At 51.3% G+C, this 12977-nt stretch overlaps 2 protein-coding genes across 2 annotated transcripts in view; one reads left to right on the plus strand and one right to left on the minus strand.

The window, feature by feature from the left end:
- Positions 1-406: 406 nt before the first annotated feature.
- KCTD17 (potassium channel tetramerization domain containing 17) lies at positions 407-7671 on the plus strand. The gene is made up of 8 exons (XM_009574061.1): positions 407-604; positions 1235-1343; positions 3111-3202; positions 4157-4252; positions 4627-4752; positions 5479-5557; positions 7031-7046; positions 7461-7671. The coding sequence occupies exons 1-8, from the start codon at positions 422-424 to the stop codon at positions 7669-7671; spliced, it is 912 nt and encodes a 303-aa protein (XP_009572356.1). The 5' UTR covers positions 407-421.
- Positions 7672-9152: 1481 nt separating this feature from the next.
- The window catches only part of TMPRSS6 (transmembrane protease, serine 6), an 18150-nt gene continuing 14325 nt past the window's right edge, over positions 9153-12977 (minus strand). Inside the window, 3 exon segments of the mRNA XM_009574060.1 lie at positions 9153-9311; positions 10006-10142; positions 11388-11659. Of these exon segments, the coding sequence (XP_009572355.1) occupies positions 9153-9311; positions 10006-10142; positions 11388-11659 (568 nt within the window).

Consider the following 12977-nt stretch of genomic DNA (forward strand, 5'->3'; position numbering starts at 1 on the left):
GCATGGGACAAACTACAGTTCCCAGAACCTTTTAATGAGCCAGAGAGGATGTCTATGGAAATAAATGCCGACGATTTTTGCATAACACCCTGCACCTCCGAAGTGCTGGTTGGCCCTTGGTTTAGTGAAAACGGGAACGGGGAAAAGCCAGGGAGCATCAGCACTGTGGAGCTGTGGTTTTGCCCACCCCTAATAGCCGCAGCGATACCCTCCAGCACAGAGCATCCTTCCTCCCCTCAGGACTCCCTTGGCGGTCACAGGGAGGACCCTGGCCCCCAGGAAACACGGCTGCTGTGGCAGGAGAGGCAGATAAACTACAGATCCCGGCATTCTCCGGCAGGCAGCACCTGCGGCAGTCCCTGCACGCCGCGGGGGGAGGGGGGAGGTGAGGATGAGGATGAGGATGGAGGGCGGGGAGGAGATGCAGGGCGCCGTAGGGCTACGCTGCACCTGGGACATCTCGCCACCCGCTGGCACCCAGGCCAAGTGGGTGAGACTCAATGTGGGGGGCACCGTCTTCCTCACCACCAGGCAGACCCTGTGTCGGGAGCAGAAATCTTTCCTGTGTCGCTTGTGCCAGGGCGAGGAGCTGCAGTCGGACCGGGTAAGGCAGCTGGGTTGCCTCCCGCACCGTGCCCCACCGAGCATGGGGAGGGCTGGAGGGATGCAGGGATGGAGCCAGACCCCGACAGCTGCAGGAGTAGCTGAGTGAAAAATGCCTGCTCTTTCTCTCCTCTCTCCCAGGAAGGATTTCCCCTTGCCAGATCCCACTTTGCTGTGTTGTAGCCTGGCACCTGTCTTCCCGAGCTGGGGAAAAGGGAGGCCATCTCCCCTCCGCCCTTACTCTCCCGCCTCTCTATCACCCCACATCCCCTGGATCTGCCTCCCAGCTGTATCTGCCTGACTCAGCCTTGTCCCCTATAAGGGGTCTCTCTGCTCTCTCACACCAGGCCTGTATGCACAGTTGCAGAAGGAGACTGACGCCTATTTTTTTGGCTTTCTCAGCTGGGTTGGTCCATGCTGAGGGGGGCACGCTGAGCATACCAATACAGAAGCTAAAATCCAAGCTGGGCTGACTTGGCTAGGGGCTCTCAGGGGCCCATGGTTTCCAAGGAGTCTTAGAAATAGTGGACATTTTTGCTTAGGTTTGTATTTTCTTATAGTCTGGAGCATTTGAGGATTGGTTACAAGTTTCCATGGGGCTTTTCTCCTCGTGGTCTATCTGTGTTGCTAGGATGAGACTGGTGCATATCTAATAGATCGGGACCCCACTTACTTTGGACCCATCCTGAATTTCCTCCGTCATGGGAAGCTGGTCCTGGATAAAGATATGGCTGAAGAGGGTGAGTCTTGGAGCTCAGAAACTTCCTGCTTAACATCGCTGCTGTAGCCAGGACAGAGTAGGACTTGTTGTTGACCTTTTTGTCTCTCATTCCCCTTCTGGAGGTTGATGGGGGGGAGATTTGAGAGGGCTATCCCTGAAGCTTTTGGAAAGCATACCGATGTTTCCTATACTAAAGGGGTTCAGAGTAGGTGAGGAAGGCATCCTACAGGTGGTGTGGCTTCACGACTGTTTGTTCAGCAGAGGTGTCACCAAGACGGAAGTAGGCAAGATCTCTCAGCCTCAATAAACCATTTTTTACTTGTTCCTGATCCGCTTTTAACCAGGCTCTGTGACTGAGTTTTCTGTTAATGACTGAGTGTTTCTAATTAGGAATGAGAACCCAGAAGACCAAACAAAACCAAGCTCATCTCTTCTAGTGACTGTAATAAAGACCACCATTCATCAGTGATATGCAATGTATGCTACCAGTGCTCTGATGGATTGTGGACTGCAGCAATTCCAGTGGAGCAAGCCAGGCAAACCAATCCCTCATTTGAGGTTGACAGGGGGTCCAATAGGATAGCTCAGTAACATCACGGTGTTACCAGCCAGCAGTCCCCAATGCCTTATTATTTTTTGGATGCTAGAGTCTAACAAGGAGCCAATTCCAAAGACAGGCTGTGCTGTCTAGCCCTTGCCAAGCACAGTTTTTGCATGTTCGTTAGTCTTCTTGCCTGTCTTTCTTACATATTTTTACCTAATGCAAGGAAAGTTTTCTTCAGAATTGTCTTATGAATTATAATTCCAAAAATATATCTAAGCAGTGGTACAGAATTGTAATAAACACAATTCTGGGGTGTTTCCTACTTGCCATTTCTTGTAATCCTGAGGTCAGACAGAGTTCATCCACAGGTTTTAACATAAAATCTGAAGCATAAACAGGAGTCCCATTCATAGCTTAACATTGCCTGCTGCAGACACTCAGGCTGGCATAAAACTAACCCATTAGATGATTCACAGCTGAATGAGGGACTCAGAAGAGGTCTGAGTGTGTCAGGTAGTGAAGGATCAATCTCCCCATCTGCATTGTCTGTGTACTGCCCTGGGGACATGTGAGTGTTGGCTCCTCGCCACCTTTCCCTCACCGACCCTCTGGGAACCCACCTCCTTTTCCCTGAAGGCCTGTTAGCAAACAGGTGAGTCTCAGGAGGGGTGACGGACGCAGATACCATACAGAAAAAAACCAAAACACTTCTCTGTTTACCTGCTTTAAGGTGAAGCAAAGGGGAAAGAGCCAAAGATCATCTGAAGTCATATGGGACTGTAAGGTGGGTGCAGCTGGCCCTGGAGGAAAGGTGGGATTTTTTAGGGTCTTTTAGTGACAAGGTCAGAACAAGTTGTGGTTCTCTGCCTTAAGAAGAGGGACTGAACAAAGTGGTAACTACTGGTCATTGAGAGAGGCTGGAGCCTACATGTATTCTCCTTGGCCAGTTATCTGGGAAAGGTATTAGTAGTCCTCACCACAAGCCTTCACTGACAGTGGCTGTTTCTGTACTAGCAGGCAGCATAAGGAAATAGGGGTGAGCATTAGAAACGCAATACAGAGAGCCAGGGTTCAATTCTCTGCAGTAAGAGTTTCAGGCAACAGAAACCTGTTAAAAAGTGAGGATGCAGTGTCATTTCTCCCTATGGACCTTGGGAAGCTCAGAATTGATCTTTTGCAGGCCAAAAAACAAAGACGGGCTGTTAACTTTCTGTCTTTGTGGTCCTTCTGTCTTTTTCTCAGGGGTCCTAGAAGAAGCCGAGTTCTATAATATTGGTCCTTTAATCCGAATAATCAAGGATCGACTGGAAGAAAAGGACTACACAGTAACTCATGTATGGAGAGAAATGGCAAGGAAATATAGAGTGGGGTGGGCAAGGGAGGGAATTTGGAAAGGGACAGGTGAGTCTAGAGGGAGAGCAGACTTGGGAGAAGCAGCAAGGAATGGAAGGAAGCATGTAATTAGAGTTTATGTGCTAATGTCCACATAGCAAAATCTTGCAGGGGACAGGCTACCGCCATTTTAGTTACAATGAACAAGTCACAGGCTTGTTTTGCATCCCCAGAAGTAATGCTGGATGTAGCCCCTGAAACCAAATCAGCTCGTCTAGCTTTTGGAAGAAGGCAGCTGGTTGCTGTGGGATATGGAAGAACGTTTGTGAGGAGAGCGAAGATGGTGTGGGGAGGAGGGCTCTGGTGTGGGGAGTCCTGGGAGTATAATCACAGTGAAGAGCATGGGGATACCTGTAGAGAAACCTGGAGGGAACAGGTGAAGAGATGTCTGTGGATGAGTTACATGCAGACAGTGAGGCACAAGGACTCAATCCTGTGGCACAATCACACCTTGTTTTGGCCAATAACCTTTTAAAATCTGTCTTCTGGGCGAGTTGGCTGATATCTCGCTTTTCATCATGTCTGCCTCAGCTTGTAAGCCTCCAGCAACACAGTCACTTTGCACTCGCAAAACCCCATCAGCTTTTGTGGCATTTGCATAAATGATTTTGTAACGACAAATGCGAACTCCCCATCGAAAGAGCCCGGTATCTTCTGGGGACAATGCAGGAAGCACTCAGCTCAGTCCCTCCTCTTCAGAAGAGATACTGTTGTTCTTGCTCCCTATGACAGCATTGTAGAAAGTTGGGTTGTGGTTTCCACTGCCTTTTAACCTGGGACATGGGGAAGAGGACAGAGGGAGGGGTCAAGGAGGGGTACCACCACTTGATTCTGCAGGAGGGCAACAGCCTTTAGCATCTGATCGTTGTCAACATGGTCTGCAATTTTGCTGTCAGGTGCCTCCTAAGCATGTCTACCGTGTGCTACAGTGCCAGGAAGAGGAGCTCACTCAGATGGTTTCCACTATGTCGGATGGATGGCGTTTTGAGCAGGTATGAAGAAGGTAGAGGGGGGTAGGAAGGAGTTGTCTTTTGGCGAAAAGATCATGAATACCATACAGTCCCCAGGCAATGCACCTTCCCTCTCTGAGAATATTGGGTCAGTCATTGATGGTGCTGTCAAACTGGCTCTCTCTTGCCCCTTCCCTAGAGGTTTAGAGGATACTGTGTGAGGTTAAGCTGTTTTGCGTCCTGGCTGACTCCTCTCCTGGTTCTCTGTGCTGCCTTGTCAGCTTAGTTATGAGGCATTTCTATTGGGGGTATGGACTGGACTTCATGCTGCATGGTGGGCTTCCTGCCTTGCTCCCCGGGTGGAGTGGACGTTTGCAGTAACATGTGCTTGTGATTCTTGCTCTTGTCTTTTCTAGCTTGTGAACATTGGCTCATCCTATAACTACGGGAATGAGGATCAGACAGAGTTCCTGTGCGTGGTCTCCAAAGAGCTGTACAATTCCCCCAATGGCCTGAGCTCTGAGCCCAGCCACAAAGCCAAGGTGAGACCAACTTTGCTGTGGCCCTACTCCTGTTGCCTATGAGATCCTTCGCTCTTGTTTGCTCCCTCTTTCTATCCTCTCTCCACTGTGATTGTGGGGCACCTCAGTGGTGAAATACAGAGGTTTGCCCTGCTGTTCAGTACCATGGCATTACACCCATTGCCCAAAAGGAGGAGTGCCCTTGTTGAGAGTGGCGGTGTCCGGCTGCATGTGGCAAATGGCTTTAGCAAGTGACCCTGGCACTTCTCATGCTACTCTAAATCCCCCTCATGCCTCCTCATGACCATGCTGTGAGTGTCATTCTGCCTCTAGGGTGTAATTTTCCTGAAGACTTTGCAGCGTTCTCTTTCCTTTTGCTGAGTCCCAGCCTAAGGAGCAGGAGATCACCTGATCCCATTTTGAGGGAAGGACAGAAACATGTGGCAGTGCATGACGTACCGTAGACACCTAGGATACAGGAAGGAGCACTAGTGACTGATGGCAGTTGTTGGGCAGTAGGATCACAGCATTTATAAGTGGGTTAGATAGCCCTGACGTGATGCTCCAGAGGAAGACAAGTCTCTTTGCTCCCTGACCCAGAGCTGTCTTGGCCATGGGGAAAGGTCCCTTTTTATTCCAGTGTCATGACCATTGCTTTATTCCCTTGTGTGTCAGAAAGAACTGCCATGGCTCATCTTGCAAGTATCTCCATTCTTTCTTCCCTTTGTCCTGCATGCTGGGCCACAGAGCACAGAGGAGGACCTGGAGGAGGAAGAGCAGGAGGTGGAGGAGGAGGCAGAGGCAGAAGCAGAAGCAGAGGAGAAAGGTGCAGCAAATCCTTGAGGAAAATGATAAAAATAACTCCCCAAGCATAGACCCGTCCACCTTTCTGGTGAGAGCTCACAGCTAGCAGCAGGGGAAGGACTAGGGCAGGTGTGGGGTGTGGGGCCAGTCCTCTCCAGGAGCAGGAGTCTCTCTGGAGATAAAGCTGGCAGGGGAGAGCTGTTACCGTGGCTGCTGCTTTGTATTTTAAACTGCTTGGTTTATTTACGATTATATTTTTATTTGCAGACTGTCCATCTATTTGGGATTGAACTAAACTCTTTCTTCCTCTGGACCCTCCCTCTTGCTCCCCTCCGTGTCCATCCCAGCACTGTCACCTACCTCTCACCCTGCCCCACTCCCCAGCCTCCAGCATCCTTCCCTCTCCTCTCTTTGCCCCCCAGGGCTCAGAGTGGTCCCTGCCTGGGGCCCTGTCTCTCTCTGCTCCTCACTTTTCCTCCTCTGCAGGTACGTTACCTGTCTGCACTCTCAGCTCCTGCCAGCCTGAGCTCTGCATGACTGACTCACTTCCCTCTTGTGGGTATGGTCCTGGTTTGTAGAGCTTGGGGAGGGGAAGGAGGGAGGGGAGGTTGACTCATCCCTAAGGTGGCTTTTCCAGTTCTCATCCTATGTGTGCCTTTACGTGCCAAGCAGGCCCTACTGCTCCGGACCAGAGGCTCTGGCAGCAGAAAGGAGAGCGCAGCTGGGAAAAATGAAGAGGGGTGGAAATGAATGCAAAGCAGGCAGGGGTGGCAGGGGGAAGGGGGGGAAGTCTGCCACGTGTCTGCCTGACACGCATGCCAGATCGCTTCTCCAAACTGCCATCCGCAGCTCCTTTGCCTGCCAGCCCGAGAGCAGTTTGCAGAAGGCAGCCTGTTATTTTCCCCTCCCTGCTCTCGCTTCCCTGGGCTTTTCCCTCACTGCCTCTGCCAGGGTAAGAGCTCAGTGGGAGAAGGTGGCGAAGGCAGAACGGAAGCGGCCAGTCCCTGCTCCAGATGTTCTCGCAGCTATGCTTCACAGTGTGCGAAATGAACCTCTGGGCTCTGCCTCCTGCTCAGAGAGGCTGCCTGGCCTGTGTTTGTGGGGCTGGGTACAGAAAGCTTTAGAAGGCGTATTCCTCTCTGATACTGGAAAACTGTGGGGCTTTTGTTAAACCGGAGGTGCTCAGTGCCACTCTCCTGGTGGAGGTCACTTCTTAGCTGGCTGACATTTCTCTCTCCCTCTGTTCGAGAGCCTCCTTGTCCATGGCTGTGGGACCTGAGTGTTATTATCTTAAATGTCAGTGTATGTTAATCACGCGGACTTTTCCTTCCTTTTCCTCTGTTCTCCTACCCTCACTCCTCATCGCTTTTCTTTTTCTTCTATTCTCATTTCCTCTGTCATTTCCCTTTTCCTGTTTCTCACTCTCCTCTCCATGCTCAATCACTTTTTTTTCCTGCCGTTGATTTTCTTTCTCTCTTTCTCTCTCCTTCTCTAGCTGTTACAAGCCAGAGGTCTGAGGATGTGATCCCAACACTCCACTCCAGCCTTTTCATTTCTTGTTTATATCTTTATTTTTGTACTGCAGTGTACAGCAGCCCCTTGCCCCACAGTGACACCGCTCAGCCCCCTTTACTCTTCACACGCAGCCATTCTTTTTTACAAACTCACCTCGGAGGCCTGAGCCTTAGCCCTGGAGGAGGACAGATGCTCCAAGGAGCCCCTGGGCTGCTGTAGGGGCTGGAGCCCACAGCCCCTTCCCATGCCTAGCAGGCTGGCTTTCCTTAATGTCACAGTGGCCCCTGCTGGAGACATCAGTGATCAGCCACTGCAGCCTGCGGTCCCTTCCTGAACACCCTGGATGCGACTGGGGCCCCGAGGTGGTGGCAGCGGCTGTAGGACCAATCCTCACCCTTTCGCTGTTGCAGGCAGCTGGTCTGGGCTGGCAGCTGGTGGCCAGAAGGCAAATGCAGAGCCACTGCCCTTTCCTGGGCCACCTGCACTGCTCACGGGGTGTCCCTGTGCTGGGTATCACGCTCCTTGGTGCCTCCCTCCCTGTCCCCCAAAGCAGCCCTGTGTCGGCAGGGTGAGGAGGAGACAGGCGTGCTGCCCGGCTACCGGGAACGTGCTGGCACCTGATGTCGTGTGTGCTAGCACAAGGAGATCCTTGCCTTGGGGAGCAGGGCCTTTGCCTCACTGTTCTGTCTGAGGACACCAGGTTGTAACTCTGAATAAAATTCACAGTGTGTTCCTCCTTGCCGCCTCTCATTTCAAGTGGCAGAAATTTGGTGCTGGTAGAAGGGGGTGGGAGCTGGAGAAGAGGAGTTTGGATTCATCACCCGGAGCCACCAGAAGCTGCTTGTGCTGCGCCTGTCTTCTGGGGGCTGGAGGTACTTCCCACTGGGTCTGTGCTGCATCCCCACTGCAGGCAGCTAGGCTACAGAGCAGGTTTGCTTATTGGTACCTGCACCCCTAAATCATAACAATAAGCGAGGATCACCTATCTAGCTAGCATATTGACCCCGCTGCGCCTGGGACACAGCTGAGAGGGAGGGCAGGGCTGTGGAAACTTCTGCCAGTTGCCAGTGCCAGGATTGGAGTTTGGTCAAAAAGATACAAACACCAAGATAGTTTTTAACAGAATAAGGCAAACTAGAGCCAAAAACCCCCTCAAATTAATTTTATTTCTAATTCCAGAGAGTCGTCCATTATATATGTATATACACACACACATATATATATATGTATATCTTCAGTAAAAAAACCAAACCTGTAGCAGTCACTGTTTAAGCACTGTGCCCTTAAGCCTTCTCCTTCACCTCCTGGATTATCTGAGTTGGGAGACGGAAGCAGTTGAGACGCCCTCTTGTTAAAGGTTATTTAGAAGGACTGAGGGAAGAGGATGGGAGGCTGCTCCAATGTTTTTACTGAGGGGCCGGGGCCTTTGCCTGAAGGAGTCCAAGTGCAGCAGCGGAGGCGGGGTGCTGCGCCAGCAGGGAGGCAGGACACGCGCTTGGGGGTGCGATGTTGGACTCGTGCCTGGGAGTCAGTGAGACATGAAGAGTTGCCTGACTGAGCTGAACAGCACACACCAGCTAAGAAAAGAAGCAATTAGGGAGATGGAAGAGGAGGAGTGATGGGAGGGGAAGGGGGAAGAAGGATGAGCAGCAGGAAGGAAGAGGGAGGCAGATTGATTTCACAGTTACTGGAATCTCTAACTACATCAGTCACATTTTCTTTCAGCAAATGTTCCAGCATAAGAATTGGCTGAATCACATGGTTCATGGAAAGTTCAACTCCCCTTATTCCTTTTCTCAGAAACCATCAACTTGGGACCGTTGCTGTGTGTCGTGTGTCGTCCCTCCACCCCCGCCAACTCTTTTGGATGGATGGCCTAAAAACACCTTGGGATGCTCCCTGGGAAGCACTGAGTGGGGAGAGGGTCTGCTTGCTTTTCTGTACAATCCCCAGTGCAGGCTTTTTTTACCCTGCTCAGAAGAGCATCCTGGGTCTGACAACATCCCACACAGAAACTCTCTCTGAGAGGCAAGTGAGCAAGATCAGGAATGAGTGCCATGTGAGTGTAGGTCTGATGGGGAGAAGGCAGAGATGCACTTTTCTCAGCTCATGGTTTGGTTCAGCCAGCTCAGCACTTGAGTGATCCTGGTGTATACCCCGTAGTGGTTTGGACGTGCGCATCCCATTCCCCAGCTGACCAAACCAGCCAGAAACCATCTGCCACTGGGTTCCTTGCAGGCCAGCGGACCTCCAGAATCACCCTAGAGAAAGGGAAAGAATAATGGGGTGATGGTGATCCACCAGCTTCTCCTGCTGGATGATTACACTAGCTTTGAGTCCCTCTGTACGCAGATTCCTGTATCCCCTCAACTCATGCCTGGGACATCCCTTGTACCTTAGGCAGATGTCAAAAACAGTCTCCAGTGTAAACATCCAACCCATTGTGCATTCCTTCGTCATGCAAATTCCTCCCCCTTAGCCAGCTCCCAAGAAGCTGACAGCTCTGTTGTTTCCTTCTGCTCCGTGTGGCATTTCCAAATACATGGAGAGCAAGGAAGCTGGTGGAATTTAACTGGATACCCGGAGGGATGGGAGACAGAGGAATTCCTTGAGATTGTTAGTAATGAAGGAACAGACAGGTTACTTTGTGTGACAGATGCTAATGAGGCTGAGGGGGGAAAGACTGATGTAGACTTGTAAGTGGGAGGTAAAGAGTGGAGAATGGGCTGAAATGAGAAAAGGAGAAGTTTACATGTATTTGGATCCTGTCTAAGGCAAAGATGCTGGGAAGAAGTGGTCCTCAGAGCTGTTGTTGGCCACTTAGACCAGAGGAAGGGTTGGGGGAGTCAGGCATTTTATGGTCTTTTCACCTTTGTTTCAGGCTATGGAGTGCATTTGGGAGATCGGGACACACCCCACCTCCAGTAGTCAACCCTGATCCCACAACTCTGTCACCTGGCAGGCATCTTTCTTGCCCTTGTGGTACCCAGCACACAGCATCCTGGGAGAAATCATGTAGTGATAGGCCTCGCTGCAGATGTCCTGCTGGATGAGCTGCACGTCCACCTTCTGCAGAACGTTGCTGATGTGCCCTGAGGGGTAGAGCACAAAAAGCAGTGCAGGTGAGCAATGGTGGATCTTCCCACCACTTACCATGATCCCCCAGCCCATGCCCATCTCACTGCATGCTGGAAGCTGCCATCTGAATTACTGTTCTGCTCTCCACTGGCATCGCAGTCTCTGACTTTCAGCAGAGCACTTCACCTGCATGGAAGGAGTAACATTCCCCTGCAGAGATATGTTGTGTGCACTTCAGCTTTTGGGACAAGGAGGATTTTGGTTTGGGTAAACCTCTGAGATGTTGGAGTTTTGGATTTGCTTCTCAATGTTAAGTTCTTCTGGCTAAGTATGCAAACCAGAAGTGTCCACTTCTGGATAGACGTCTGAGTGTTTCCATTTAGGAAGCAACTGGAGCAAGTGTGTGAGTGAAGGCACTAAGTTGACCTGATTGAGCACATCTATATTCCTGTGCCATGCACTACTAGAGAACAGCCTGGACCTGTTTGTTGGCGCTATGGGGAGGGAACATGAGGAGTCATGCCCATACAGCTAAACTCTTCCTCACAAAACAGAATGGATGGATCTATACCTCCCCATGGGAACATGTCTTGGTCCATGTTGTCCCCCAGCAGTGTGCAGGCGCTATGCGGCCAAAATGGTACCGGGGCACATGTTGACAATTACAAAGTGTGATCCTCAGGGGACAGCGCTCAGACCCTGCGTTGCTCCCATTGAATTTACTAGTGCAGGTGTTGCTGGGGGGACCCAGGTCCTAAGGTCTTTGGCATGGGGAAAATATTGCTGCAGGGGACGCAGACAGGTGTCCCCAGGAGACCCAGTCCTGGTTTGATGAAGAGCAGTTCTTCATCTCTACTCTCTCTGGTCAGGCTCTGTTCCTGGGGAAGGACTCAACAGGAGCCCACATATCTGTGTAGGCATGGGGTTGGGCTTTGGGACTGGGGCTGTTCCATGCTGTGACCATGGCTGAATAGCCCCTGGTCAGACCGCTAATTCCTGAAGGGCTACTCCAGTCTTTGGATGAAGGAACGTATGCTGTCCCCATATAGCTTACTGGACTCTCATGCCTGCCTCTCCGAATGAGGTTTTAAGGCACTCAGTAAGTAACTTTGGCCAACCTGTGACCCAAAATCAAAGGGGGTGAAGGAGGCATAATGATTTGGGGTGAACAGAAGTCTATTCTGCCCACCCCACATCTGAACCTGTGTTTCCACTTTGGCTCTGCTACAATAGGCCACCAGCAAAGACCTTGCACCTACCGCCTTCCTTGAGGGCTCCCCAGCCAGTGATCCAGCAATGAAGGCCAGGCTCAAAGAGGTGAGAAGGAGCAGGCAAGCAGATGGGCTGGATTAAGGGCGAGATGATCACAGGGTGGTCCAGCTGGAGCAGGGCCACATCATAATCGTGGCTGTCCTCCTCGTAATAAGGGTGAAGGAAGAGGCGGATCACCTTGAAGGACACCTCTGTGTGGCTGGTGGCATTTTGCAAGTATTTACCCAAGTAAACGGTCCAGATGGAGGCGGAGGCCAGTCTGTATGACACAGCAGAGAAGATAACTCATCACATGAACAGAAAAGGATGGGCAGAGCCTGGCGGCTTCTGTTGCAGTCTTTTGAGGAGTCTTCGATATGGATGATCATCTCCCTCAGAGGGTCCTCTTTCTTTATTTGGCTACTGATTTCAATAAACTAGGTGGTACATCACTTTGATGCCTTGACATGCCTGTACAGGGGGACCAGCTTTGGGCAGACACTCATATACACATGGGCAACTTGCTTGTATTTGCTTATTTTCCTTAGCAAAGCAGGCTAAAAGGTGTATGTAGATTAGACAAGCAAGTGGGGCTGGTCACGTGCAAGTGACTATGATAGGGCAGAGAGCAAGAACTGAGCTGGTGAAGCAAAGCTGCAAGGAGAATAAGACATGGAGAAGGGGAGCAAGCTCTGAGAAACTGCTACGAGGGAGTGAAGTGAGAAAAGCAGCTTAGAGGTGAGGGCATTAAAAGGCATGACAGCCCTTTACAGAAGCAGGGGCTAAAGCTGAAGACAGCCTAACAAGGTGACACCTCTGAGAACAGAACAGCTAAGAGCTAACAGCCAAGGGAGACTCTGACTCCAGCAGGAGGGTGAGGAGCAGAGGGGACCTCGTCCTGGACCAGAGCAGGAGGAAGCAGGAAGAGGGCTGGTTTAGACTCAGAGTCCTGTCACCTTTTGCCTTACATGTGCCATTATCTCCCACGCTGCCTTTCTGGGTGTGAAAAACTCCCTGGTTTGGTTTGACCATCTCTCTTGCTCCAAACTCCCCTTCAGGACTCACCTCCAGCCTATTGCCTGCACAGACTGCTGCCCATAGCACAGCCCACCCCAGGCTGCTCCTCTTTTTTCCCCCTACTTCTTCTCTCTCACACCACTTAAATTCTCTCTTTCTCCCTGAGAGGCACACACATATGCCATTTAACAGGGCTGTGCTAGCTCCATCCGTCCTGCATTGGGACACGCCAAAATGGCCAAATTCATGGACCACTTGAAAGGCCTGCTCCAGGTGCTGGTGGGCTTCCTTGCAGGGTTGTAGGACACGGGTAGGAGCATGGCAGGAGCAGGGTGAGGTGAGAAGTGCAACCGCAAAGCAGCACTAGTCCTACCAAGGCTGGTGTCACCATACCGAGGATGACCAGCAGCTCCTCCTCCCTGAGCTCACATGGCATCAGGAGGGAAGGGCAGCTGGGGAAGTCCAGCAGTAGTAGCTGGGGAGGTGGGGGATCCCCATTGGCTCACTGGCAGAGGAAAAAGGGAGTTTGGAGGAGGTGGAGACTGGGCATGAAGGTGGACACTCTTTACCCCCACACCCCC

This window comes from Fulmarus glacialis, unplaced genomic scaffold, assembly GCF_000690835.1.
Source record: "Fulmarus glacialis isolate BGI_N327 unplaced genomic scaffold, ASM69083v1 scaffold39033, whole genome shotgun sequence".
NCBI classification, from domain to species: Eukaryota; Metazoa; Chordata; class Aves; order Procellariiformes; family Procellariidae; genus Fulmarus; species Fulmarus glacialis.

Excerpts from the sequence above, each read along its gene's own strand:
- KCTD17 (XM_009574061.1), top strand. The coding sequence starts at position 422 with ATGCAGGGCGCCGTAGGGCTACGCTGCACCTGGGACATCTCGCCACCC. Across the intron at positions 605-1,234 it reads AGGAGCTGCAGTCGGACCGG|GATGAGACTGGTGCATATCT; the intron begins GTAAGGCAGCTG and ends CTGTGTTGCTAG. Across the intron at positions 1,344-3,110 it reads TAAAGATATGGCTGAAGAGG|GGGTCCTAGAAGAAGCCGAG; the intron begins GTGAGTCTTGGA and ends TCTTTTTCTCAG.